We start from the raw sequence: 27,292 nt of genomic DNA on the forward strand, positions 1-27,292 counted from the left end.
TCCACAAGGTAAACTTCCTCAAAATTCTACCTACACCTCCGGACCTAAGCATAAGCCACCTTGCTTTACCAATTCTACAATTCAGTCGAATCCACTCGACCTTTCATTCACTTAACCATTCAACTGCCGACATACATTTACTCACTCTCATGAGAAAGAGCGATCACTTCGGCATCATGAATGCGTGGCCCGCATTATCAACACCTCAACACCTCCCTCAACTTATCCGACCATTAAGTCCGAGCCCCACCGGGAAACCTCAAACACCCAACTTCGTTAAAGAGACGAGATTCACCGGTCTCACAAACCTATCGTACAAACACCATCAAACTTTGCTCCAACATTGAGCATACGATGGATCTTAGATTGTCCTTCTTCACTTCATATGAAGTGTTTACTACAACGTTCTCAACAATTGTCGAATCGTTAAAATCCGTCGTACAACACGAACATCCACCACTACCCCCAAGGGTCTCTCACCGGTTCTCTAAGCACAACACGACTTCATAATCATCAGAGGCGAACATGACGCTAGCAGGTATAAAAGGGTACCTGACGCAGTGTCTTGCCAACTCCCACCACCCTCTATCGAGATTTAAAGACTCGATCACTAGGGTTCCATACACCCGTTGTCACCCAATACACAACCTAATGACCCGAAGTCATACTTACCATACAAACCTTACGATTTATCACTTACAATCATTCTAGCTAACTCACACCCTTTTCGAATCCACCTAAGCTAAACAAAATAGACTAGCCAAACACTCCACAATACACTAAAAAATTGCTTGGAAACACCCATACTTTTACTTCTCTGCACATGAAAACAACTACCAATACAGGGGAAATTCCATAAGGAACTTACTCTACAATCCCACAAACACACTAACACGAATCATCATTATAAGGGTCTCACTCCTGCGAGTTTAACGACCCGAAGACTCACCGACATACTATCACCTAAGACGACCTACATCCAAAATCACTACCGGATTCACTAACCTCGTACTCGACCGATTACCATTACTTACACACTCACAAGATCTATTACATCCCAATACGGGATCCAAGTCTCTGCCACTCACCCATGTCGGTCATCCTAGTTCGGTAGAAGACCATAACCATACACTCTTCACCAGGAACCCACTACTTAAGGTTTTTTTTTACAAGCACAACACTCTCGTGATTTCACCTACTTACCTTAGGTGTTTATATTCACCGTAACTTTCCTCGACCTACAACGTACCCGATGTGACAACAAGCACATGACTCGAGACCACTGCAATCTAGGAACCATTTCATGACTCCATAATTGCTCCCAAACCCAACGTCTGTCTACTTAATCTAATATTCATGTTTCTCGACATGTATCTCAAAGTAAACATAATCTAAGAATCACTACATGACATCCTACTCGTCACTAACCTCTTCTAACTATGTCATGTTCCTTCATTCGGTACTCAATATGTCATAATCGCGTGACAAAATACGCGATTGTAATAATGGTGATCAGACACTATTACAAGCATGTACTTTATCGCCTTCACACGGCATATGAAGTACTTTACATGAAGTAAGACGACATTCACGCAATTCTTTACACAAAGCTATGCATACATTTTCAATCTATACATCATTATAAACATATATATTTGCATTCGCATTTACCATACATAGACATGTCATTTAGCTACCTTTACACTATAGGCACTAAGTTCTTACTAAGCACATCATTTAACACACGTTCAAGTCCCGCAATTATCACATAGCACATGTTATCGGCAAATCACGTTAACTACTTACTAAAGGTAGTCTACTATCTTCTATCGAAACGTCGCTATCGTGTATGAACTAAATCACACATAATGAATATACAATTAGGAACTTCTAAATCATAAGATCTTTTACAAGTGTTTTGCTCCAGAAGTGTCTCGTTCCGAACACTAATATAGAGACTTCCGCCAATTACCTTCTAACAAATCATGTAACAAATATTATCATGGCAATTCAAGTATGCATATCCACAATACAACCCGACAATCCGTCTAACACATTTCAACATGGCGAATCAAGTACATGTATCCGAAAAGCAACACACAAGACATGTACTACACAACTAGCATAAAATACTAACATGGCATGTCAATCGTCTACCTATTTCAATAGGCACTAATATCATCTTATCATATCATATCATCAAACATAAAGTTAGGTCTCACGTATTTGCACATAGAACATAATCCTACGGTTTAAGTCTAGGAATTCCTACTTTACAAGTAAGCCCCTGGATCCCTTAAACCACTCTCTGATACCACCTGAAACAACTTCGATCCATTTTCTGAAAAACGACACATTTTTTTAATAACTTCCAGGTAAACTTCCAGGTGCCACTAAACTTTCAGGTGACACTAAACTTTCAGGTGACACCTTATTCATTAAAACTTTTAGGTGAAACTTTTGACCCATTTCCAAAGACCCATTTCGTCACCTGTCGTCTAACCAAAACACGTTTCATTTCAAATATAATTAAGCCTACTCCTTCAACAAGTTCACATCATAATTTATAATATTTGGTATTAAACCGACCCGTTACAACATTAGGTGGCAACTTCGACTCGTTTGACAAACGACAACCAAAGGATCGAAGCATGATTCTCAGGATATCACTATCCCACCCAAAGCACCTACCAAGGCATCCAGCATAAGCACAAACAAGTCTCAGCTACATCAAATCAAGCTTAACCGCATCGCAAAAGCATTATAGGCATAATTCGACTAATCATCTATTATATCCATTCTTGCTCAATCCGAAACCTATAAAAAGTTAAACAACAACCGAGTAAGCGAAAACGTTTAGTGAATACAATATGTGCATAAATAAATGATAAACTTAATGATAAGTACACAAACCTCGTACACAATTCAAAAAGCATACATGTCATCTCCCCGATGTAAAGTACATCTCCTCGATGTAAGAGTGGACATCTCCCCGATGTCAAGTACATCTCCTCGATGTAAAAATGAACATCTCTCCGATGTCAAAGTGGACATCTCCCCGATGTCAAGTTCATCTCTCCGATGTAAAAGTAGACATCTCCCCAATGTCAAAGTGGACATCTCCCCGATGTCAAGTACATCTCCCCGATGTAAAAGTGGACATCTCCCCAATGTCAAAGTGGACATCTCCTTGATGTCAAGTACATCTCCCCGATGTAAAAGTAAAGTTTCAACGATCAACAACAATAACACACAACCCGCACATAAACAATCAAATTTACCAAATTATAAATATACATTGTACTCACCTCAAATCCGAGCAATTTACACAACAAACGAGTTTCAAGCAATTATTCAACAACCATTTATCAAACACTTCCGGTCAAGAAGTAAACGTATCCGTCATCAAGCACAATTCCACCTAATAATAAGCATATACATACACAAATATCACAATTCATTCATATTCGGTCAAACGAGACCGACTACTCTAAGATTAACCATTTTAATTCATAAACCCATTTTAACATCTTTTTACTAATTATCAAGACTCACAAAACCACAAGTCTTTCCAATTCATCTTAAACTTACCTCTAAACTTACATGACCCATAAAACAAATTTGACACCATGTTATCAAAACACAAGACTTATTATTATAAGTCTTCTTTACTCAAAATCTAATATTAAATCTTTAAGTTATACATATAAATAACTTATACATATAAAATTTTCATAGTTCAAACATAGTCAAAATTAGGCTTTAAACTCCATTCAACATGTATTTTAACTACAAGTTCATCCATTTACCCAAAATAACCACTTTCATTAGACTAGTTCGTTATCTTTACAAAATCTCCAATTCCATAAACCCTAACCCTAATTTCAAATTAGGGTTTCAAGGGTGTTAAAACTTTGATTTCTAACAATTATATCCTAAAAACGAATTTTGATAGACCAAAGAAGTCACAAGTTATAAATTCTAATTTACCAAGTTTATCATCTTCACAAAACTCATTTCATGAACCATAACCCTAAATCCGAATTAGGGTTTCTAAGTAACCAAAACCTTGATTACTAACAATAATAACAACATCTAGACTCATGAAAATCCGCAAAGTATAATTTAATCATACCTCAAGTTAGGGTTTCAAACCCCAAATTAATTCAATGAAGATGGAAGAAACAAGACTTCTAATGGTGCTAGCAAGTATTAACAAGGTTGATTCTACCCAAAAACTCAATTGCATGAAAGGATTTCAAGGTTCTTGAGCTTGCTCTCTCTCAAATTCGTCACCCTCAAGAACACCAACACACACACTAAAATTTCTGTACTAATGAGAAAATGGAAGTGTTTAGACTCATCTAGAGGCTTGCTATATGTATAATTACCCTTTTACCATCCACCACTTAAGCTTTTTACAAAATAGGTCCCCCTCTAGTCAAATATGGGTCAAACAATTAATTTTAACAATAAATTATTTATTATATTATAGTTGGAAAGTTTGCTGTTGACAGTTGGGTAATTCAATATCCAACTCTCTTTCTGTTGCTATTATTCTTCTGTTTCTACTTGATTTGTAAGTATCACGTGGTACTGTTATGTACATGTAGATGTATATTACTCATAATTGCAAAATATTATTTTATTTCTTGTTAGCTTTTCGTTTTGTATATATCAACTTCCTTGAATAGGATTTGAATATTAATGAGCTAAGGATGAAGATGAGAGGAAAAGGTGGACAGTGGTGGAAGTGAATTTAATTAATTTATGTTTGATGTTGATTAGAATTTGATTATTTGATTTTAATAAGTTCTTGTAATGTTTGATGGAAATGAATTTTGTGTTCTTCAGAGTTTTGATTTGGGCAAAGATGAATGAAGATGGATGATGATATAAGAAAGAAGAAGGTAAGGAATGACAAAGACGAAAATACCCTCACATGCCTAGCACATGACTGAAGTTAACGGAATTTTTTGACGGTCGTCAGTCAGAGGGATGAAATCAGCAGCATTTGCAAACCACGAGGACGAAATACGTGAAAAAACCACATGGACTAAATCAATATTTTAGTACAAACTACAAGTACCATTTCAGCAATTTTGTCAATTATTATTATTATTATTTATTATACACACCAAACAATGATCTTAAAACTTTTGACATGGCCTACTGGACCAACTCTCTTTGATATGGGCCGCTTCAAATCCAACATGTATCTGCTTTTTGTGGGAATAGAAGGAAAAACAATGAATACTTAAATCATCTAGAGTTGCGAAAAGTTTCAAAACAATAAAAGGGTCTATTCTTCTGGTGTCTACGAACAAGAATTAAAGAATATATATATATATATATATATATATATATATATATATATATATATATATATATATATATATATATATATATATATATATATATATTCTTTAATTCTGGGGCAGGATCAATGAGGAAGTAACCAAGCGGGGGAAGCAAAAAAATTTTTTTTTTCGTTTTTTTTGAAATTTTTTTTTCCGGCATCAAGATCACACGAAAATATGAACATTTAGAAGAGACACTTCGTGATGAATGTTATTATTTAGGCGGGAAAACGATCGACAAAAATAACATTCAAGATAATATTGTTCGTGAAGAATATGAAGGTTTTTTTCCTTCATGTTTTGTGAAGTAAAATTTAGTCCGATTTAGAGTTTAGGGTTTAGGGTTTGTTGTTTTGGGTTTATGGAATAAACCCAAAACACCAAACCCTAAACCCTAAACTCTAAACTGTTCGTGTTAAAAACTCAATCTAAATCCTAAATCTAAACCCTAAATCTAAACCCTAAACCCTAAATTTCTAAACCCTAATATCTAAACCCTAATATCTAAACCCCAATAGCTAAAACCTCAAAATACGCTCGAAAAACACGATAATTGTTATATATTACTTCTTCGAGCTTTTTTCCGCCAAAATAAAAACATTTATCACAAAGTGTCTCTACTAAATGTTCATATTTTCATCTCATCTATAATGTTCGTGAACAAAGTTTTTTTAAAAAACGAAAAAAAAAAGTTTTTGTTTCCCCCCGCTTCCCCCCGAATGGTTACTTCCCTCTTGATCCTACCAATATATATATATATATATATATATATATATATATATATATATATATATATATATATATATATATATATATATATATATATATATCAACATTAAAAAATTAATTTGGCTTGTTATTCTGAAGAGGTGTACCAATAAAACAATAAAAGCAAACTTGTTTTTTCTTTTCATTTAGGACCGAAGGCATATTAAAGGATTCGATTATTGCGATCGCTTGAGTTTGGAAAAGTTTTTTTGTTTTTGTTTTGAAAAGTAGCTTTATTATTTTAATTATTACTAATATATATTAGTATATTAAATATTAATTACTAGTACTTTGAGCTTGTCATTGTAGTTTGAAATTTAAAATGGGCTTGAAATGTTAAATGAGCTCTCTTATTCTTTAAAACTTAAAAATTAAGTTTTAGAAAAAATGAGTTTTGCAAGGAAAAGCAATAAACAGAGAGTCTTTTATGTTATAGCTGAGTTCGACCATTCCCACGGGTCCTCATTACGTATTAGATTAAAATGTTATTAATTCAACTGAAAATCAGGCAATTAACTTTCTATCTATCTATTACTACGTTTTACGTTACTCCATTAAATTATTAAATTAATAATAATTTATTAAATTAAATTATGAAGGGAATGAGAAAATTAAATGTGACAAAACGGGTAGAACTAACTATCAATTCAATGACAAAATCAGTTTACGGGTCCCTCTAGATGTATGAATGAAAAAAAATACTCAATAAAGAGTATAGTTCGATTGTATTTTGTAGATGACACTTGACCCAAACGGGTTGTCTCTCTTTGTATAAACACTAACTAGTGGGTTCTATTTCGTGCGAACCACATTGAACCAACTATCTCAATATCTCACCACGGTCCCATTTCCTGATTGTCTTCTTACTAGCAGTCTAGCACCGACAATTCTCCCTTCATTTTAATCACGTGAGGCACATGACAAACTCATTTAACAAAATTGCATTCCCTCGATGTATCATGCCATTGCTACCCGACCCATACATGTTTCTAAATACACGTTACTATAACCTCCGGCTCTATTATTTGAGTCAACAGCAAACATCAATTTATTGACGACTTGACGAACGCTTAGAGTCTAAACTGAATTTCAGGCATGATTTAAAACTCATAGAATTTTGATTCTACAATTTTTATGGCGTCTTATTTTTTATTTTTTTTCCCAAAAAAATTTCCTACTTATTGGTCAGACGTCCTTTTGGAAGCAATATCTTTATCCATCGGACACATGGAAAGAGGACTTTCTCTACTCTTTTAAGTGTTTCACTCCGAATAGAGAAATGACTTCTATTTATTCTATGATAAAGGAATGATTGTCTACATCTCACCTCTCACATACCCCACACATGTGAAATTGTCGTTGTTGTTGTAGAATTTTTCTAATAACAACACTCATAACTTTCATTAATATGCATAAATGTATTGTACATAGCAGTTAATTAATTAATTTATTTATTTTTTACTAACATAACAAATACTATAAAACAAAGTTTAATTCATCAGAAGATGAAAGAAACCAAACAGAGATACAACATAAAAACAGGAGGCTCGTAACTAGAAAACAAAAGCCTAAGTGTTATCCTGCGACGGAGCCTACGGAAAAATAAACTAAACATCACAACCAACCATTCAAACACCAAACTATATTAACAATTAAAACTAAAAGATCGCCGCAAACGCAAAAGAGTAAAATTATGCAAGGTCGTGTTTGTTTGGTTCTTTTTCATTTTTTGTATGCACGGATGGACTTTAGTCTTGCCTTTGGCTTTTAGTTTGGTTCCCTCTTGTTGATCGTGTCGGGTTTGTATTGTTGTGGTGTTCTTGCGGTTTGCAGTTGTGTTTTGTCGTGTTTATTGTTATGAGCTCTTTTAGGTTGCTTGTTAGTTAAGTTCGGAAGTTGTTTGCATTTGTATGTTTGTAAGGGTTTCATCTTTTTGATGAAATTCCCTTTTAGTTATACTCCGTATATGGTTATCGGTTTTTCGAGAAAAATTTAATTCAACAAATAATTAGTATCTGTTATAATTCAGTAGGCTTATAACTACCTTTAGTGGTTCTTGACTGTAGAAGGTATATAGAGATAGAGATACTGTAAAACGGAGAAAACAAAGGTTGAACAAAAGGTATGAGTAATTGGTTTTTTATTTATAGAAAAATGTACAATGAGAGTTTGGTGGCATTTGGAATCTAGAGAGAGAGAGTGTTTTTGTTAACCAAAAAATACATACAATAAACTCTAACTCAACACACCTATTTATACTCAAAAAAATATACTATGCAATATCTATAATAATAATAAAATTATCATCCAATTATTACTTTTATAACACTCCCCCTTGGATGATAATTTTATTAGTGAATAACTAGTACTGCCTCGTTAAAAACCTTGCTAAAGAAAACCCTTTGGGATAAAACTTTAGCTAAGGGAAAAAGAGTGCAGCATAGAGTTGACTCCCCCTCAAGTAGGCAACGCCTGAGTTGTTACATCTTCTGAACATACCTCATGCCAATATTATGAACGTGTGTTCTGAAAATAGCAGTTGAAAGTGCTTTGGTATAAAGATCAGCAGAGTTGTTGATTGAACGTATCTCATTTTAATCTGGTTGTCTTTTACGATATCTTGAGTATATGAGAAAAATCTGAGGTTTTCATCTGAAACTGTATCATCTAAATCTTTTATGTACAAGTTTGGCCCTCGTGATTTGTCTACAGTCTCCTTCATGGTTTGTTCAAACCGTTGTTTCAGTTCCTATTCCCTTTCAGTCTTTTTCTGAGCCTTACCAATATACCATTCTTTTCCATCAAACTTATGACCGTTAAGACCGTTTATAGCTTTAGCGCCTCGTCAGCATTTATGTTTTGTTCTGTCATTTTTGATACTCTTCTTTCATTTGTATTATGTAAGCTGTATTATCTTCATAGATAGTTGTTACGCTTTTATAGCGTTCTAGTCCACAAGAATCAATAATGATTTGTATCATTGATCTTAACTAAAATCATTCCCGAGTAGCTTCATGTAATGCAATCACTTCGGCATGATTTGATGATGTTGCAACAAGTGTTTGTTTTGAGAACGTCATGATATTGCGGTGCCTCCATTTAAGAATACATATCCAGTTTGAGATTTAGCTTTATGTAGATCGGATAAATAATCTGCATCTGTATAACCAAACAAATCTTGTTTCGAGTTGTTAGAATAAAATAATTATAAATCAGTAGTTCCCCGAAGGTATCAAACTATTTGTTTGATCCCATTCCAATGTCTTTTGGTAGGGGCTGAGCTGAACCTTGTCAACAAATTAACTGCAAAATAAATGTCAGATCTTGTATAATCTATAAGATACATAAGAACCTCAATTGCACTAAAATATAGAACTTCCGATCTGTTAAAATTTTCATGATCTTCGCAGGGATGAAATAGATCAGTGTCAATATTGAGTGATCTAACAACAATGAGTTTGTCTTTAAAAAAAAAATGTTTTAAAATCTTTTCGGTATAAGTTGTTTGATGTAAAAGTAAACCATTAGGCATATTCTCAATTTGCAATCCAAGGTAATACTTGGTTTTTTCAAGATCTTTCATTTCAAAATAATTCTTTAGAAGTTGAATGATTTCATAGATCTCTTTATTTGTTCATATGATGTTAAGAACATTGACATAAACAACTACGATCTCATATCCGAACATTGTTTTTATAAAACATACGTGCAAAATAAGTTTATATTTATACCCTTTTTTTTATCAAGTAGTCATTTAATCGGTTATACCACATACGTCCCGTTTGTATAAACCCACTTAGAAATCTTTGTGATTTAATGGAATATATTCCCTTGGGTTTTACATTAGATGCTTATGATACCTTAACCCTTTAGGTATATTCATATATATCACTATTAAGTGATCCATACAGATAAGTAGTAACAACATTCATGAGATGCATTTAAATAACTACCAGGTTGATTAAGTATCTAATAAGTAATTGTATCCATTACAGGAGGATAATTTTTCCTCCTAATTCATTTCTGGTCTTTGTGGGAAATATTGAGTTACAAGTCTAGTTTTGCCTTGTAACTTCATTTGCACATTTCTTTTCGGATAAAAATTCATTTGTATCTCATACGTTTCACATCTTTAAAAGTGATAACGATTGATCCGAAAACTTTTCTTTTATCGAGCGATTATAATTCAGCTCTTATTGCTCCTTTCCATTGAGCTCAATCATGTCCATTTTGTATATTCAATGACAGATTTTAGTTCCAGATCATCATCTTTATTCATGATGTCATTGTAACATTATATGAAAATATCTCATAGAGATTTTAGTTTCATTTCGGTTCCATAATATTGCATAATTTATCGCAATTTTAGTATTTACATTTATCAATATCCTCTGCAGAAGGAATATTGATTTGTGGTTCTTCTTGAACACTTTCTCTTACTTCATTATCAGCTGATTTTCTTTTTCGAGGATTTTTATCTTCGGAACCAATTGATCTTCCACGTTTGATGCGTGGCAAAGACTCAACAGTGACATTATTGCCAGCTTTTGGAATTTCAGTTCGAGCTGGAGCATTTATCGCTAGTATATATGATTTAGTCACTTTTTTATATCTGTAAATGCATAAAGTAATTAATTTGCAAGTTCTTGCATATGCATTATTTTTGAACTTTCGTTTCACATTCTTTTGTGCGAGTTCAATATACCTTAATTGATGTTCACATCATGAAGCATCATTTTATTTTTTATTTTTATTTCTCCCCCTAATCTAGGGAACAATGTTTTATTAAAATGACAATCAGCAAAACGTGCTGTAAAAACATCACCCATCATGGGTTCAATATATCTTATGATTGAAGATGTTTTATATCCAAAATATATTATCATCTTTCTTTGAAGAACCATTTTATTGTGTTGTGGTGATACAATTGAAACATACACTGCACAACCAATGTTTTAAGGTAGAAAATATTTGGCTCTTGGCCAAAATCAAGTATTAAGTGAAAATATTTACGACTTCCACATGGTACAATGCGAATTAATGTCGCAGCATGTAAATTTACATGTCCACATATAAATATTGAGAGATTTGTACTCATTATCAATTGTCTAGTTATTAGCTGTAAGCGTTTATCTATTGATTCAGCTTAACCAATTTTGTGTATGCACATGAGCAACTGGATGTTCAACAACAATCCCTGTAGATATATAATGATCATTAAATGCTTGAGATGTTAACTCACCAGTATTATCAAGTCTCATCCTTTTAATGGTGTAATCAGAATAATGTGTTCTCAATTTAATAATTTGTGCAAGAAACTTTGCAAATGCCATATTACGGCTTGATAACATACAAATATGAGACCATCCGCTAGATGCGTCTATTAGAACCATGAAATATCAAAATGGTTCACATGATGGATGAATTGGTTCATATATCTTACCTTGAATTCTTTCAAGAAACATTTGTGATTCTTTTTCACAATATACTTTTCATTAATCACCATATGTGCTTTCCATTAATCACCATATGTGTTTTTTTTTTTTTTATAAATCACCATATGTGTTTTTTTTTTTTTTTTATAAATCATATATCCTTTTCACCATATACGCTTTTAATCATATGCGCTGTGTTTTTCACCATATGCGCTTTTAATCATATGCGATTTTCATCATATGCGTTGTGCTTTTCATCATATTCGCTTTTTATCATATGCGCTTATCATATGCGATGCGCTTTTTATCATATGCGCTTTTTTATGTGAATAGTAAATTAATTAATTTCGTTTTACTATTCATATGAATTAATTTAGATTTACTATTTTGTTAATTGAGTAATATATATATACATCATATACTTGTGACTCCGAAGGCTCAAATGAATTTGACCATATAGTTATACGTTGTACCTTGCACATTAATTTTCAGTAGAAGCTTTAGATGCATATTATTTTTAGTAGAAGCTTTAGATGCACTTTTTTTTAATCACCAAATACCACAAACACTTTGTTTGCGTTTGTTCATAGTCATCAATGAAAACCATTTTCTTTAATTTTATTTTATACAATAAAATTAACGCATCATTATTCTTTTCAAAAACAATAATCTATTGTTATTGTTCACTTGTGCCATGTTTAACAACAAAAGTCAACAACCTCTGTCTTGTTTGTTGTGGCAACCAAAAACAACCTTTGCTTTTGTTATCGAGAATCCAAGACCAAAAAGCAATTAATTTTTAATTAATCTTTTATCAAAACCATAAATGATTTTATTGATCTACGTTGATATGGCCATAAAGAATTGACGGCTGACCTACTTTTGTAAGTGTATTTCGGCTATCATCCCGAAAACGCACAACGACCTTTTTTTTTATGAACTATTTGTTTCATATCTAGCTTAGGCAATTATTGTGAACATTTGGTCCCTATAAGAGCATTTATTTTTTAGACTTTTAGTTGATTTGTACTTGTCACAATTAGGGATAGCACCCGCGGGTCGTGGATGCGGATCCATTGGATCCATCACCCGTACCCGCGGATTTTTTTTAAGAGACATCCAATTGAACCCTTGTTCGTTGAAACAATTTGACTATATTTTTACTCCCCATTATTAAACGGACCATTTTGATGCACACTCTTAAAAAAATAATTTGTTTTTTAAGTTTTATTATTCAACCTCCTTTTTTCAACGGTCACGTTTTTAACAAAACATTTGACAAGTTTGGAAAAAAGTTTTTTATTGATTATCATCAAAAGTTTTCTATTGTCACTCTACTGGATGGAATTATGGCATACAACCAAAATTGCAACCCAACACTACATAAGAACAAAAAGGTTGTTTTTAATTAACATATGTATATGTGTTAAACTCGGAATAATAATAACTTATTTTAGAAAATTAACATAAGACATGTTGAAACATTTTTGTCACATTTAGCTCATCAAGTCTAATACTTATCATTGATAGATTTTATCACGTCTAGGAGATGTTTACTTTTTTCTTGTATTAAGTCCTACTTTCATTTACCTTTGTTTGGAAAAAAGTTTTTTTTTTTTTTTTTTATTTTGCTTTCCCCCTTTCTGTAAAACTCATTTAAACACTTTCTTTATTTTTTTTTTATTTAAAAACTTCCTTTTTTTTACGTTACCCGTAAATTATAAATATATAAAAAAAACTTTTTGTTTAAATTTTTTTTCTAGTTTTTAAAAGGCCACTTGACCAATTTTTTAATTCTTTCACAACACCTGATATCGTGATCGTGACCTTTCACCAAAGCAAGAGATATTCTTGATAAACTAAACACGGACTCGTGTTTGAAATTGTCGGCCACAAAAAAATTCATTTGATAAAAGTATATATATATTTTTTTTAGTTATAGAAGGAGACCACTTCATTTTCAATACTTCATTTTTGACAAAAAACTATTCCATTTTACCATCCCTTTTTTTTCTTACTTTAACTTTTAAGATATACTTTTAATAAAAATACAAACTACTTTTTCTTATTTTAACTTTTAAGATTTACTTTTAATAAAAATACAAACTACCTTTTGTATTTTAACTTTTAAGATTTACTTTTAATAAAAGTACAAACTACTTTTTCTTATTTTAACTTTTAAGATTTACTTTTAATAAAAATACAAACTATTTTTTTATTTTAACTTTTAAAATTATAAATTTAAGAATAAACATTAGTATGCATGAAATAAATAATGATTAATTGCATAAGTAATCATAAATGTTAGATAACATATAAAGACCCCGTCGTATTCGTATTGATCGGAATTAATCTCGACCCATGGTACCGTGTTGTCAAATGACGTGTTGCGTACATAAAGTACCGTGTTGTCAAATGACGTGTTGCGTACAATCATGAGGTCTTATTAACATAAATATAAATGTTAGTGAAGTCAATAAGAGTTAGATTACAGAAAATATAATTCAGGTGGTATAACCGACCATATATAACTTAAATAACATAAATATAAATGTTAGTGAAGTTAGTAAAAGTTAGATTACAGAAATATAATTCAGGTGGTATAACCGACCATATATAACTTAAATAACATAAATATAAATGTTAGTGAAGTTAGTAAAAGTTAGATTACAGAAATATAATTCAGGTGGTATAACCGACCATATATAACTTAAATAACATAAATATAAATGTTAGTGAAGTTAGTAAAAGTTAGATTACAGAAATATAATTCAGGTGGTATAACCGACCATATATAACTTAAATAACATAAATATAAATGTTAGTAGTCCAAAATTTGATATATTCGAGTCTGAAAATTATTAATAATTTCATACCTTGATTAGTGATTCGTGATCGTTTGAGATATCTTTTAATTACACTAAGCTTTTCGTGCTGATAACGTGTTATAATTCAGTAGGCTTATAACTACCTTTAGTGGTTCTTGACTGTAGAAGGTATATAGAGATAGAGATACTGTAAAACGGAGAAAACAAAGGTTGAACAAAAGGTATGAGTAATTGGTTTTTTATTTATAGAAAAATGTACAATGAGAGTTTGGTGGCATTTGGAATCTAGAGAGAGAGAGTGTTTTTGTTAACCAAAAAATACATACAATAAACTCTAACTCAACACACCTATTTATACTCAAAAAAATATACTATGCAATATCTATAATAATAATAAAATTATCATCCAATTATTACTTTTATAACAGTATCATCAAAAATATATAAATTCATTTAACCTTGAATAAAAGGATCATTCTAAAAAAATATCCATGAAGGGAACGCAAAGAAATGTAGATGATGATGAGTATATTTACATAATGAGTTGATAAATTTCATTTATCATATACATAATGAATAGGTAAAAGTGGCTTAGCACCCAAGCTTAGGTTCATGTGTCACATGTCAGCTTCGGAATGACCGCTTAGGCTCAAGTCCACTATTAAAAACGTCACATCATTAAATTCAATATTTACAATATAGACCCTCCAGTTTCTTTATTCGCTTTTAGTCCTTATCCATTTTTAATTTACACCCCTCCAATATTTACGATTTATCCCAACCTACTTTTCGCTTTTAGTCCTCGCTCAATTTTTACTTTAGACCATAAGTTATCTTCTTAATGTATTTAACCCTCCATATTTTCCTATTTTTTAACAACTTTTTACATAAACAACAACGGCAATGCACTGACCCTCCCACTTGTTAATAACAATTTAAATTGATTTTTCTATTATTTTTATGTCTGCTTAAAGTTTTATATGTAAAAATTATGCAATTCAATTATTTTCTAATTAACTCAGATAATTTTCTGATTTAATTTAATTGCTCACTACGTAAATGCACACATTTATAACATAATACAATGGTTACATTCTAAATTATACTTCTATAGACCACTTTCTTATTCACTAAAGGTATGATTCAGTGACTGACTTAGGGTGCGTTTGTTTGTTTCTTAATGGAATGGTTCAGCACTGAATGTTGAACCATTCAGCATTCAGTGCGTTTGTTTCTGACCTCTGAATGACATATGGTGCAGAATGATTCAGAATTCAGCTTTGAATCATTCAGAGATGAATCACTCTCTTAACCATTAAGAGCTTAAATTATCTATAATATTCTCCTCAAATCATATCTTGATCACCTAACTAACAAGTATATTGAATTTTTTATTCATGTCACACGCTAATAAGGTAGTTTTAGTCAGTTCTTATCGTTCATTCTAAATGATTATCAAACAGCTTATTTTTATTCAGAGCAAACCTTATTCAGAGGCTCTTGACCATTCAGATTCTGAATCATTCAGCACTAAATCATTTAGTTTTATCAAACGCACCCTTAGTAATAATTATGTAAGTTTAAGAGTATTTTTTTTTTTATCGTAAGTTCAACTAATTCATTGTTTAGGACAAAATTTATAAAGCATACGAAAAAATATAGCTATGGAAAAATAAATTAAGTATGCAGAATATAAAATAAACTCACATCTTATGAAATGTAAGATTACATAATTATCTTAATATAATTATAATTATTTATCATTTTATTACATATATTAGTCAATTTAAACATATAAGCTTCAGTTGTATTACGTTGTCAAACACTTATAAAACATAGTAATAAACTTTAATTTATCGGTTTAAAATTAAGTTACAACTTCATCTACAAACTTTATCTTGCACTACTTTCGTCATACTGACATTGAAATTGATAAAGAACAGATACAATTAACTTTTAAACTTGGAAACACAAACGATTAAATTGGAAGAAAGTACACATTCTCAAACATTTTGATTAGATTCTAAAACATTCTGATTCTGATCATGATATTGTAAATTACACGTGGAATCAAAGGATCAAATATGACAAGAAATGGTCACATTTCCCTTTACCTTAAATTCTATTCAACGCTGTCACCAACAACTTGCAATACATACAATAATTAAAAAAAAACTTCGTGTAATAAAGTATCTAAATGTCAAATTCAAAATAAAGGGTCACATGTAACATACCCTAATTTCTTAGTATTTCTTATTATACTCTTTATTATTATTAGTAATTTATTAAATAGTATTAATTATTAATTTATATATCTAAATTTCAAATATAAAACAATGTAAGAAAGTGATGTGGGATTCATTGAATAGCCTTGTAAGTAGCATTGACTCGGCATGGTTGTTATGTGGAGATTTTAACGAAGTTAGAGAACCCTCAGAACGTCTCAACTCCCAATTCCATTAAAGTCGAGCCGATAAATTCAACGAATTCATTATGCGGAACAATTTGATTGATATTTCCATTAGTGGGCGGAAGTTCACTAGGATTAGTGATGACGGGTTTAAATTTAGCAAGCTAGATAGATTTTTGTGCTCGAATAAGTTTTTATGCTTATGGGATGACCATTCCATTATCGCTCTCGATCGTCATCTATCGGACCATTGCCCCTTAATTCTTAGAGACAAAGTGATTGACTACGGTCTGAAACCCTTCAAGGTGTTCGATGAATGGTTTAATTGCGAAGACATTGATAAAGTCATCTCGGAGGCTTGGGGTCAATTAATTCGGGGGAATAGATTGGATTGTAACTTTAGAGATAGGCTTAAAAATGTGAAGTTGGCTTTAAAAGATTGGAGTAAAAGGAATTTTGGGGGGCTTGATGAGGAAATTAAGTTGTTACAAAAGGAAGCGTTGGATTGGGAGTTAAAAGGTGAAAATGATGTTCTTAGTGAGTCGGATCGTGCTTTGTGGTTAGAATGTAGACGTAGATGGTGCGAGAAGGAAAACATTAAGGCTAGCATGTTGAGACAAAAGGCTAGGATTAAATGGACGTTAGAGGGGGATGAAAACTCCAAATTTTTTCATGCTTCGATTCGACGAAAATATAACAAATGCAACCTACGGGGTTTGAACATTAACGGGGTTTGGCACGAGGACCCTACGGTGGTGAAAGCCACTGTCTTTGAGTATTTCAGGAATATTTTTTCGTCACCAGGCATTTTTTCTCCAAGGCTGATGAGGCCTCCATTCGATATCAGGCTACAGGCTGAAGCCCAATTTTTTTCGACAGCCCAACAGGATGGTGGGGGTATTCATGGCACAGATGGGCCTGCTGGGCCTGTCTTTTCTGGTGACTCTCACTCCGAACAGCAGCACAATAATATTCTTGGGGATTTTTTTCGTTTATCAGATAGCGAATCTCAGAATCTTGAAAAAAGATTTGAGGTTGACGAGATTTGGGATGCCTTAAATGATTGTGCGAGTAACAAAGCACCGGGTCCGGATGGTTTTAATATGCGTTTTTTCAAAAAGTTTTGGTCCATTGTGCGGGATGATTTGGTTCTGGCGATCAACAATTTTTGGAAAACAGGAGTCATTTCTAAGGGGTGTAACTCTTTTTTCATCACTCTTGTCCCGAAGAAATCGAACCCGATTGATCTTAGTGAATACCGCCCTATTAGTCTAATTGAAAGTTTCTACAAGATTGTTGCAAAGTTGCTTTCAAATAGACTCAAAAAGGTAATTCCCTGTCTTGTTGGTTGTGAACAAAGCGCCTTTATACAAGGAAGAAATATTATTGATGGCGTCCTTATTGCGAATGAATCTCTTGAGTATCTAAAAGCTAATCGGGTCAAAAGCATGGTGTTCAAGGTTGATTTCGAAAAGGCTTTTGATAGTCTCAACTGAAGGTTTCTCGATGATATGATGGGGTTCATGGGGTTTGGTCATAAGTGGAGAAGTTGGATATCTTCGTGTCTAAAATCGGCTTCGGTCTCCGTATTAGTTAATGGTTCTCCGACCAACGAGTTCAATCTTGAGCTTGGGGTAAGGCAAGGTGACCCCTTATCTCCTTTTCTTTTTATTATTGCGGCGGAAGGGCTCAATTGGCTTGCGAAGACGGCGGTGTCAAATAATTTGCTTAGAGGAGTGGAAATTGGTACAAACAAGGTTCATATTTCTCACTTACAATATGCGGATGACACTATCTTCTTTGGGTCGTGGAGTTTGGATAACTTTCAAAATCTAATGAAACTCCTCAAATGCTTTGAGCTTTGTTCCGGTTTAAAAGTCAACTATTCCAAGAGTAATTTATTCGGGGTGAATGTTTGTGCGAGTGATGTAAATGAGATGGCATGTTTTTTTGGATGTAAAGTTGGGACTTTTCCGTTTATCTATCTTGGGCTTCCGATAGGTTCGAAGATGAAAAAATCCTCTTCTTGGAAACCGGTAATCGATAAGTTTGAAAAAAGACTCTCAGATTGGAAAGCATGTACGATGTCTTTCGGCGGTCGGTTAACACTCGTGAATTAGGTTCTCAATAGTTTACCATTGTACTTCTTTTCGATCTTACGTGCCCCGACTAGTGTGCTTAAAAAACTTGAGTGTATAAGGCGTATGTTCTTTTGGGGTGGGGCGGGAAACAAAGGGAAAATCTCATGGGTCAAATGGGGTGAGGTCATTCGACCTAGGGGGATGGCGGCCTTAATGTGGGTTCTCTTAATTTTAAAAACCTTGCATTAATTGGCAAGTGGTGGTGGAGGTTTTATACCGAAACCAACTCCTTGTGGGTTAATGTAATCAAAATTATTTATGGGGATTCGGGGCTCTTAAATTCGGGTGGGAATGATTCGCGTTTATGTTCTAACTCTACTTGGAGCAATATTATAAAAGCAGGTTTCGAGATTGACAATTTTGGAGTGGAATTCACCAAGTCCTTCGTGAAAAAGATTGGGACTAAGGTCCGGCCCGCCTGCCCCGTATGAGATGGTTTAAGGGTCGGATCCCCTGAGTGTGGTTCGGGTTTCCTGCCCGAACGTGTGTGTGTGTGCAAATGATGACTAGGCTTCGGTCCGGACTGATGCAAGCTTGCCGTTCAAATAAAAAAAAGATTGGGAACGGGTGCAACACTAGATTTTGGGAAGATACATGGATTAGTGATAAACCACTCAAGGAGACTTTCAAAAGGTTGGCAAGACTTGAATCAAACCCCCATGTGATTGTTGCGGATCGTGTTACATGTATAAATCATCAATTCGAATTCAAATGGGATTGGGTACGGGATATCATGGGTCGATCTAAAGGAGAATTTGTGACGATCGCTCCAAATTCATATGGACGAACACGTCATTCATCGATTTCATCGCGAGGTATTTGACCTCTATATGATACATTTTGTAACCATTGCATTCTTTTGAAAAGGCACACCATAAATGAATATTTAAATCAAAGGTTTTTGACATTTGATGATTTCTACATATAGACAATCACCGTAAATAATAGTTTACAATAGTACTTCCATTGACAATGCAGTCAAAATAAGATACATGGTGATGATTTGGTGAATGCAACGTTTCCTTGATAAACATGCCATGTAAGACTTCATGCACATAGCTTGTCTAACATATAAGCAAACAGCGGAAGACTTCTAGGAACCTGAGAATAAACATGCTAACAAGTGTCAACACAAAGGTTGGTGAGTTCATAGTTTTAATGTTTTGTATAATCTGTACATAAAGGTGGATCACAAGATTTCAGTTGTTTCATTCAGAAACGTTTATCAAAATATTCTACAAGATTGAGCACCCTGGTAACTAAACTTAACGTATATATAATTTGTACCCTTTGTATAATCATCTTAATAATACACGCAAACCAACGTGTACGCTTCTCAAATAGCATACATCCGTTAAAAGGCTAGTGCTCTAGCTCGGACGGGGATATCAAGCCCTATGGATCCATATACTACTACTCGCGCCCACCAGTTCTTATAACTGGCAGTTAACAGTTACCAAAGCTAAGGGATTTTTGGTTCAAACTCAGTATAGAATTTAGTATGTACTTGTATCCATTGCGTTTAAAATAAAGTGCATGTATTCTCAGCCCAAAAATATATATTGCAAAAGCAATTAAAAAAAGGATCAATGAAACTCACCTTAGCAGCATATAAAGTCGTTCACCAAAATGTGATCGAAACACGGATTACCAAATAACCGTAGATCTCAACCTAGAGAACATATGTTGGTCAATAAATGTCTATCAAGCTAGGTCAGGTCATAGTGTATCACAATCCTAATGCTCGATATCGACATACAAAAGTTATCCAATGTTGTTTCAAAAAAGTCAATTTTGACAATAGTTCAACAAACGAGACGTACCTTATATAAGGATTCATTTACTCGGTTGGTAATATTTAAAAGTTCACTTTATCAATCTCGTAAACAAGTTGTTTAAATCTTAATTGCAGATTCAAAAGCAATTTCGATTAACGTCAATCATAATTCAGTTGATCATATCTTTTAATCCGTTCATCGAAACTATTCGATATCTAAATGAAAAGTTATTGATTTTTCGCCAGCTTTCCAAAAACATGTATATCATATACCTTTTACCAGTAGTATATGTATTTAATTAGTGATTCATTATAAACTGTTTAACGACAAAATTTAGTATACAAGAATGCATAAACATATATACTCGAGCACTAGACATGGATACACTATTAATTTATAAAAGATAAAATATAAATGCTTACGTATCAATATTGTGATTCAATATTTCAGAAAAGTACGTAGACGCAACGAAGATGATAAACACTAGGTTTGACTTGAGAACAATACCCTTGAACATTATCCATAACGTTCATAGCTATAACCCATAGTTTTCTTATCTCTATCCCGCTCGAAAACCCGTTTTGAAAGTGACACGCCCATAACCTCGTCGTAATATTTTATGTAATAATATTACTAATAATAATAATAATAATAATAATAATAATAATAATAATAATAATAATAATAATAATAATAATAATAATAATAATAATAATAATCTTAATAATAATAATAATAATAATATATAAATATAATACGAGAGAGATAGATAAGAGTTGGAGTGCATCAGAAATCAGAAAAAACGCTTGAATTTATAGATGTGGCCAGATACAGACTGCCATGCGATCGCATGGCCTTCAAGCACATTTCCCATGCGATCGCATGGGAAGGATTTACAGCTCACAAATTTTTGTCTCGTTGTTTGTCGACATATTATTTAATTATAAATATAATATAATTAATTTATATAATTAATTATATATTATATTAAATTCACGTGCATAGTGGACTTGTAATTTTTGTTCCGATAAGTCGTACGTTGTCACTCGACTTATGTCTCAGTTCCAGTTTCTCGAACGCATTTTCGTACGCTTAGAAAACTAATACTTTATGTTTCGTGACACGTACTTTTGTCAAAATATAGCCTTAAATTATCCATAAACTGTACCACTCAAAGTATATCTTAAACTTTCGAGTGTTTTGGTCATTTACTTCTATAAATCATCGTCTCGCTATTTGTTAAAGTACATTTTAAAATAGTGTTTACTGTAGCAATTCACTGTAGCAAATTCAATTTCACTGTAGCAAGTAGTGATTTTCGAAAACATTATAGCATTGTGGGTACTGTAGCAATTTGAAAATACTGTAGCATACTGGTTCATCTTAAATGCTTTAGTTAACTTATCTGAATATCAATCGAATCAATAAACGAATGTTACTATCATTTACTAAATAACTTGAAATTATATATATGTATATATCTTTTTAATATACATAAATCAGTTTTTAAATACACATTAGAAGTTATTTATAAATAAATTTTAATAATAAGTATTTCAACTTATCATATATATTCAAATAGATATTTAAATCAATAAGTTTAATGTACGGTATCAAACAATTAATACATTGTTAACTTTTCAAGTTATAGTATATATGTATCTATTTACATATAATTGTTCGCGAATCGTCGAAAACAACCGAAGGGTATTTAAATATATAAAAGTAGTTCAAAAATTTTGAGATTCAGTTTTACAGACTTTGCTTATCGTGTCGGAAATGTTAATCATACAAAGATTAAGTTTAAATTTGGTCAGAAATTTCCGGGTCATCACAGAATTAGAGAACTTGGAGTCATTACTCTCTTCTTTGGTAATGGATCCGAGTAAAGACGATTTTTGGTTTTGGAATCTAAGCGGATGCGGGAAATTTTCTACAAAAAAGCTAACATCGGTTATTATGAAAATTTCCTATTCTACAAGTGACGCATCAACAAGTGCACATACCTTCGCTACAATGAAGAACAATCTAGTACCAAAAAAAGTGGGGGTTTTCGTGTGGAGAGCTAAGCGGGAAAGATTACCAACTTTGGTGGAACTTGCCACAAGGGGGGTCGATCTTCACTCGGTTCTTTGTCCACTTTGTGACAACCATGTCGAAACGGTCAAACACTCATTACTTGAATGCACGCATGCGAGTATCATTTGGGAAAGAGTTCGATCATGGTGGGGTTTTGATTCGAGTATTACTTCCTTCGAAAGTCTTCTTTGTGGTTCTTGTCCGGTCCAATGTTCCGAACTTGGCAAGAAAATTTGGCAAGCGGTCGAATGGACTTGTTGCTATCTCATATGGAAGAATAGGAACAATAAGGTCTTCAAGAAATCATGTTGGGCTCCTCCGGTTGCGTTGAATGAGATTCAAGTATTAAGCTTTGATTGGATCGCGAAGAGATGTAGGGAAAAAAAGATTGAATGGCACGAATGGTTGCATAATCTAAAATCTTTGTTAGTGTAGCCTATGTAATTTAAAACCAAATATAGCATAGGATTCTAGCTCGGTATCTTTATGATTGTTTGAGTTTGTTTCGTGTAATTGTGATGAATTTCGAGTTTCGAGTAATAAAATATCTATCTTGCCTTTCAAAAAAAAAAAAAAAACTTTAAAGTAGTCAGGTACCCAATCATCCATTAGACTAGGAGAATGGAATTACATGTAAATATGTAATTCATAATTTATAATATTATAAGATCATCGATAATGGTGATGCTAACGTGAATTGAATGAAGGGTTTTTTGTTTTTTTAATTATGCCGCTGAAATGTCAATAATAAGGGAAGGAGAAGTTGTAATAGGAAATGTTATTAAGAAAGTTGTAGAAAGTTCATAGGAGAAGTGTTAAAACTTGATTGATATTTAATAGGTCCCCATCCAATAAGCTATACCTTCGTCATCATCACCTCCTTCATCTCCTACTTTTTCAGCTGACAAACACCGCCATTAAAAGCAATCACAAACACCCCACTATACACCCCACTACAGACGTTTGTGAGGCGTTTGTGGTGCGAAGTCACTGATAAACGGGCACATTATCTGTGTATAATGGGACTCTTAGAATATTCCTAACCCTGACTGTGATGTCAGAGTCAAATTGTGTATTTTTTTTTTTGTGAAAAAGTGGATTTTTGATGGTGACTGTATTTGACCTTCGTTAACCCTAAATGTCAAATTTTTATGTCAAATATTGGTAGGTTAATATGGTAAAATTTAATTGGAAATTGAGTGGGAAAAAAGTAAATTAAAAAATAAATATAAAATATAAAAGCATGTGATTGGATGGTATGTAATTTCACGCTCGAACTTGTGCAGGTCAAATATCCAACTCACGCTGGTAGGCGTCAGAATTTTATGCGGGTTAACGGCGTCAGAAATTGACGCGGGTCGCCACATCAGATGACTCATGCCGCGATATAACAAGTCTTACGACCATCATCAAGAAAATTCCTCTCATTATCAAATATCAATCAACAAACATTATAGAATATTCCTTCAATACCTTTAATCCTTTATGTATTTATTTATTTTTATTTACTTACAAGGAAATTAGATTTTCTTTGTGATTATTACAAATCGCTATTACGGAGTACTCCGTATTATTTAGCAATTTGTAACGTATGCTGTAATTTAATTTATTTAAATACTAGTACTAAAATTTATACTCATTAATCAAATCTAATAGGGATAATGGCACCAAAATGCATTGAACTTTCATCAAAATTCTATTGTATGCATTCAACTTTCAAAAGTCCTATTGTACGCATTCAACTTTATATTTTCTCCTATTGTATGCATTGAACCTGTTATAACAGGTTACCTTCTAGGTTACCTTCTAAATATTTACATCTTTAGTCCCTCATATTTGTAAATTCTAATTTCATTAGTCCTTTTATTAAACAAAACATTTATATCTTTATGGAACTGATTCTGAAAGTTTATAACAAACACCAAACAAACAAAATCATTAATGTATGTATCGGTGTGTATCTGAAAGTGTATTTGAAATGTTTTTGTCTTTTTTTTTTTGTTTATCAATAATAGTATTTGCATTGTTTATCATCAGTATTGTTTACACTAAATTAAGTACCTGCAAATTAGACAAGGTTCCATCGATATCATATCTGCTCAATGTTGTACGTAGGGCTCGAAGCATTGGACCACAACAAAACTCTAGTGAACTGGTTCATGCAATTTCCTATAACTTTATCAACTGTCTTGTCTTCCCAGATCAATATGACTTCGTGTTCCTGTTTTTGCGGACTGAACTAAAAGAAAAAAAAAAGAGAACCCAAGGATCCGGCAAAGTGACATCAATACTTAATTAGTGTTTATTTTACACCAATTTGTTGGGTGAAATTTTAATCGGTAGTCTTCTATTTATGAACAATAGCATCACTATTACTATTCTACATCATTTTTCCCCCTCTTAATCTAGTTGAATTGAAAGTATCATCATTTATAGTAAAACATAGAACTCAGCTTCATATAATCTTAATCTATCTCAACATCTCTTGTAACCTTTCATTGCAGCCCACACCACCAACAATAACATCTTTCTTTCTTGTCACAATGAGCCATCGCTCGTTCTGTAATCTCAACAAGCATAGCAAATAGCGTTTCCTTGAAAAACCTTGACAATAATTCAGTTATAAGTTGAGAAACAAAAAAAAACATTAAGTAGAGGTGGAAATTTCAACCCATTTTACTCATACAACCTACTGTGGCTATAAAATTTTGTGATTAAAATTCTAAAAAATTATGATCAGCGAAATACAACAATTTCAGGTCAAGAGCATATCAACTGAGAATTAACAAACACAAATATTCGTGTACTTTTATATATTGTGAGAACACTTCTAAAGACAAACTATACGAATGATCATAATTATGAAGTTAGATTATATGAATTCACAAATTTAAAAAGATGACATTTTTACATATCAAAACACACCGATACATACATTAATGATTTTGTTTGTTTGGTGTTTGTTATAAACTTTCAGAATCAGTTCCATAAAGATATAAATGTTTTGTTTAATAAAAGTACTAATGAAATTAGAATTTACAAATATGAGTGACTAAAGATGTAAATATTTAGAAGGTAAACTGTTATAACAGGTTCAATGCATACAATAGAAGAAAATATAAAGTTGAATGCATAAAATAAGACTTTTGAAAGTTTAAGGCATAGTAGAATTTACCATAACGGCAGTAAGGCACTACTCAAAAAATTTGATTATGCATAGATGAACAAAAACAAATGCAAAATCTTGAAAACATTTTAGAGTAAACAAATTCCAAATATAAAAAAAAAAAAAAAAAAAAAACACTCGTATATTTACATAAAAATAATACTACAAACCACTTCAAATTTTTACCCCGATACTTATCTACATCATGTCACCAATCTCGCCGTCGCCAACGCCGCCGACGACGACAGATTCCGGCAAAACCTAAAACCATCAACACCACCGTAATCCATTTTCTTCACCACAAAATGCCCCAAATTACCCACAGTTTCCACCAAATTCTCTCTACATAAAAACTCATCACTCCCTACTCTCTCAACCTCCCTATCAAACTCATGAACAAACACGTGCGTTTCACCACCGCCGCCTTTTTTACTCCTCGCCAACACACTCGCCGTAAAAATCGCCGACAATCTCCCAGGTGCGTCAGGAAAATAACCACGTGGACCGTCAATTAAAATAACATCCCAAGCGACGTCGTATACAAAATTAGGTAAATCATTAATACCCAATTTACATTCAGAAAACAACAAGTTCTGAACGGGTCTACATTCTTTCCGGAGCTCCGTTTTCGCGTACCGGATCAAATCGTGTAATTCGGATACTTTGGTTACAAACTGGACATCATAAGCTTCAACTCCGAAATTTTTTTCTTCCAGTTTAGAAATGGTGTAAGCACTTTCGTCGATGAATGTTGTACGGCCGTTGAAATTAAGCGCGTGGAAGAGTAACGTTTCATGGGTGATACCAAAAACAAGGAGATTGAAATTGGATGGAAATGGGTGTTTTTGGAGGGTGGTGGTGATGGAGGTGAGTTGGGGGAGGGAGAGATGTGATTGTGGGGTGGGTGTTGAGGCGTAGTGTAGGAGGATGTTGAAGATGGTGGAGTGGGGGACGGCGGCGGCGGTGGTGGCGCCGGAGGTGGTGGTGGTGGTGGAAAGTGTGATGAGAAAGAAAGTGAGGGAAATGGAGAGAAGCGTGAGGAAAGTCAAGAGGTAGAAACGGTGGTGAGAATTTGGGGTGGGGATTGAAGGGTGAAGAAGGATGAATTTGGTGTTGTTTGGTTTCATTTTTTTTTTTTTTTTTTTTTTTTATTTTTTTTTCCAAAAATTTGAGAGAGAAGGTGTGTGTTTAATGGTTTTGTGCAGAAGAGAGTGAGAAATTTAAGGGGCTCAAATCGCGAGGGGATTAACATTAACTAGGACCGACCGACTGGGTGAAAAACCAGCTCACGGTGTCGTTTTGGTAACCCGGAGATTTGTACTTTTTA

At 33.0% G+C, this 27,292-nt stretch overlaps 2 protein-coding genes across 2 annotated transcripts; one reads left to right on the forward strand and one right to left on the reverse strand.

Moving 5' to 3' along the window:
* The first annotated feature begins 18,315 nt into the window (after positions 1 to 18,315).
* On the forward strand, positions 18,316 to 18,921 carry LOC139887926 (uncharacterized mitochondrial protein AtMg01250-like). The gene has a single exon (XM_071870973.1). It carries the CDS (start codon positions 18,316 to 18,318, stop codon positions 18,919 to 18,921), a length of 606 nt encoding a protein of 201 aa, XP_071727074.1.
* Positions 18,922 to 26,114: 7,193 nt separating this feature from the next.
* Positions 26,115 to 27,092, reverse strand: LOC139890932 (protein IRX15-LIKE-like). Its single transcript, XM_071873864.1, has one exon. The coding sequence runs from the start codon at positions 27,090 to 27,092 to the stop codon at positions 26,169 to 26,171; it is 924 nt and encodes a 307-aa protein (XP_071729965.1). The 3' UTR covers positions 26,115 to 26,168.
* Positions 27,093 to 27,292: the final 200 nt, after the last annotated feature.

This window comes from Rutidosis leptorrhynchoides, chromosome 2 (assembly GCF_046630445.1).
Source record: "Rutidosis leptorrhynchoides isolate AG116_Rl617_1_P2 chromosome 2, CSIRO_AGI_Rlap_v1, whole genome shotgun sequence".
Classification (NCBI taxonomy): domain Eukaryota; kingdom Viridiplantae; phylum Streptophyta; class Magnoliopsida; order Asterales; family Asteraceae; genus Rutidosis; species Rutidosis leptorrhynchoides.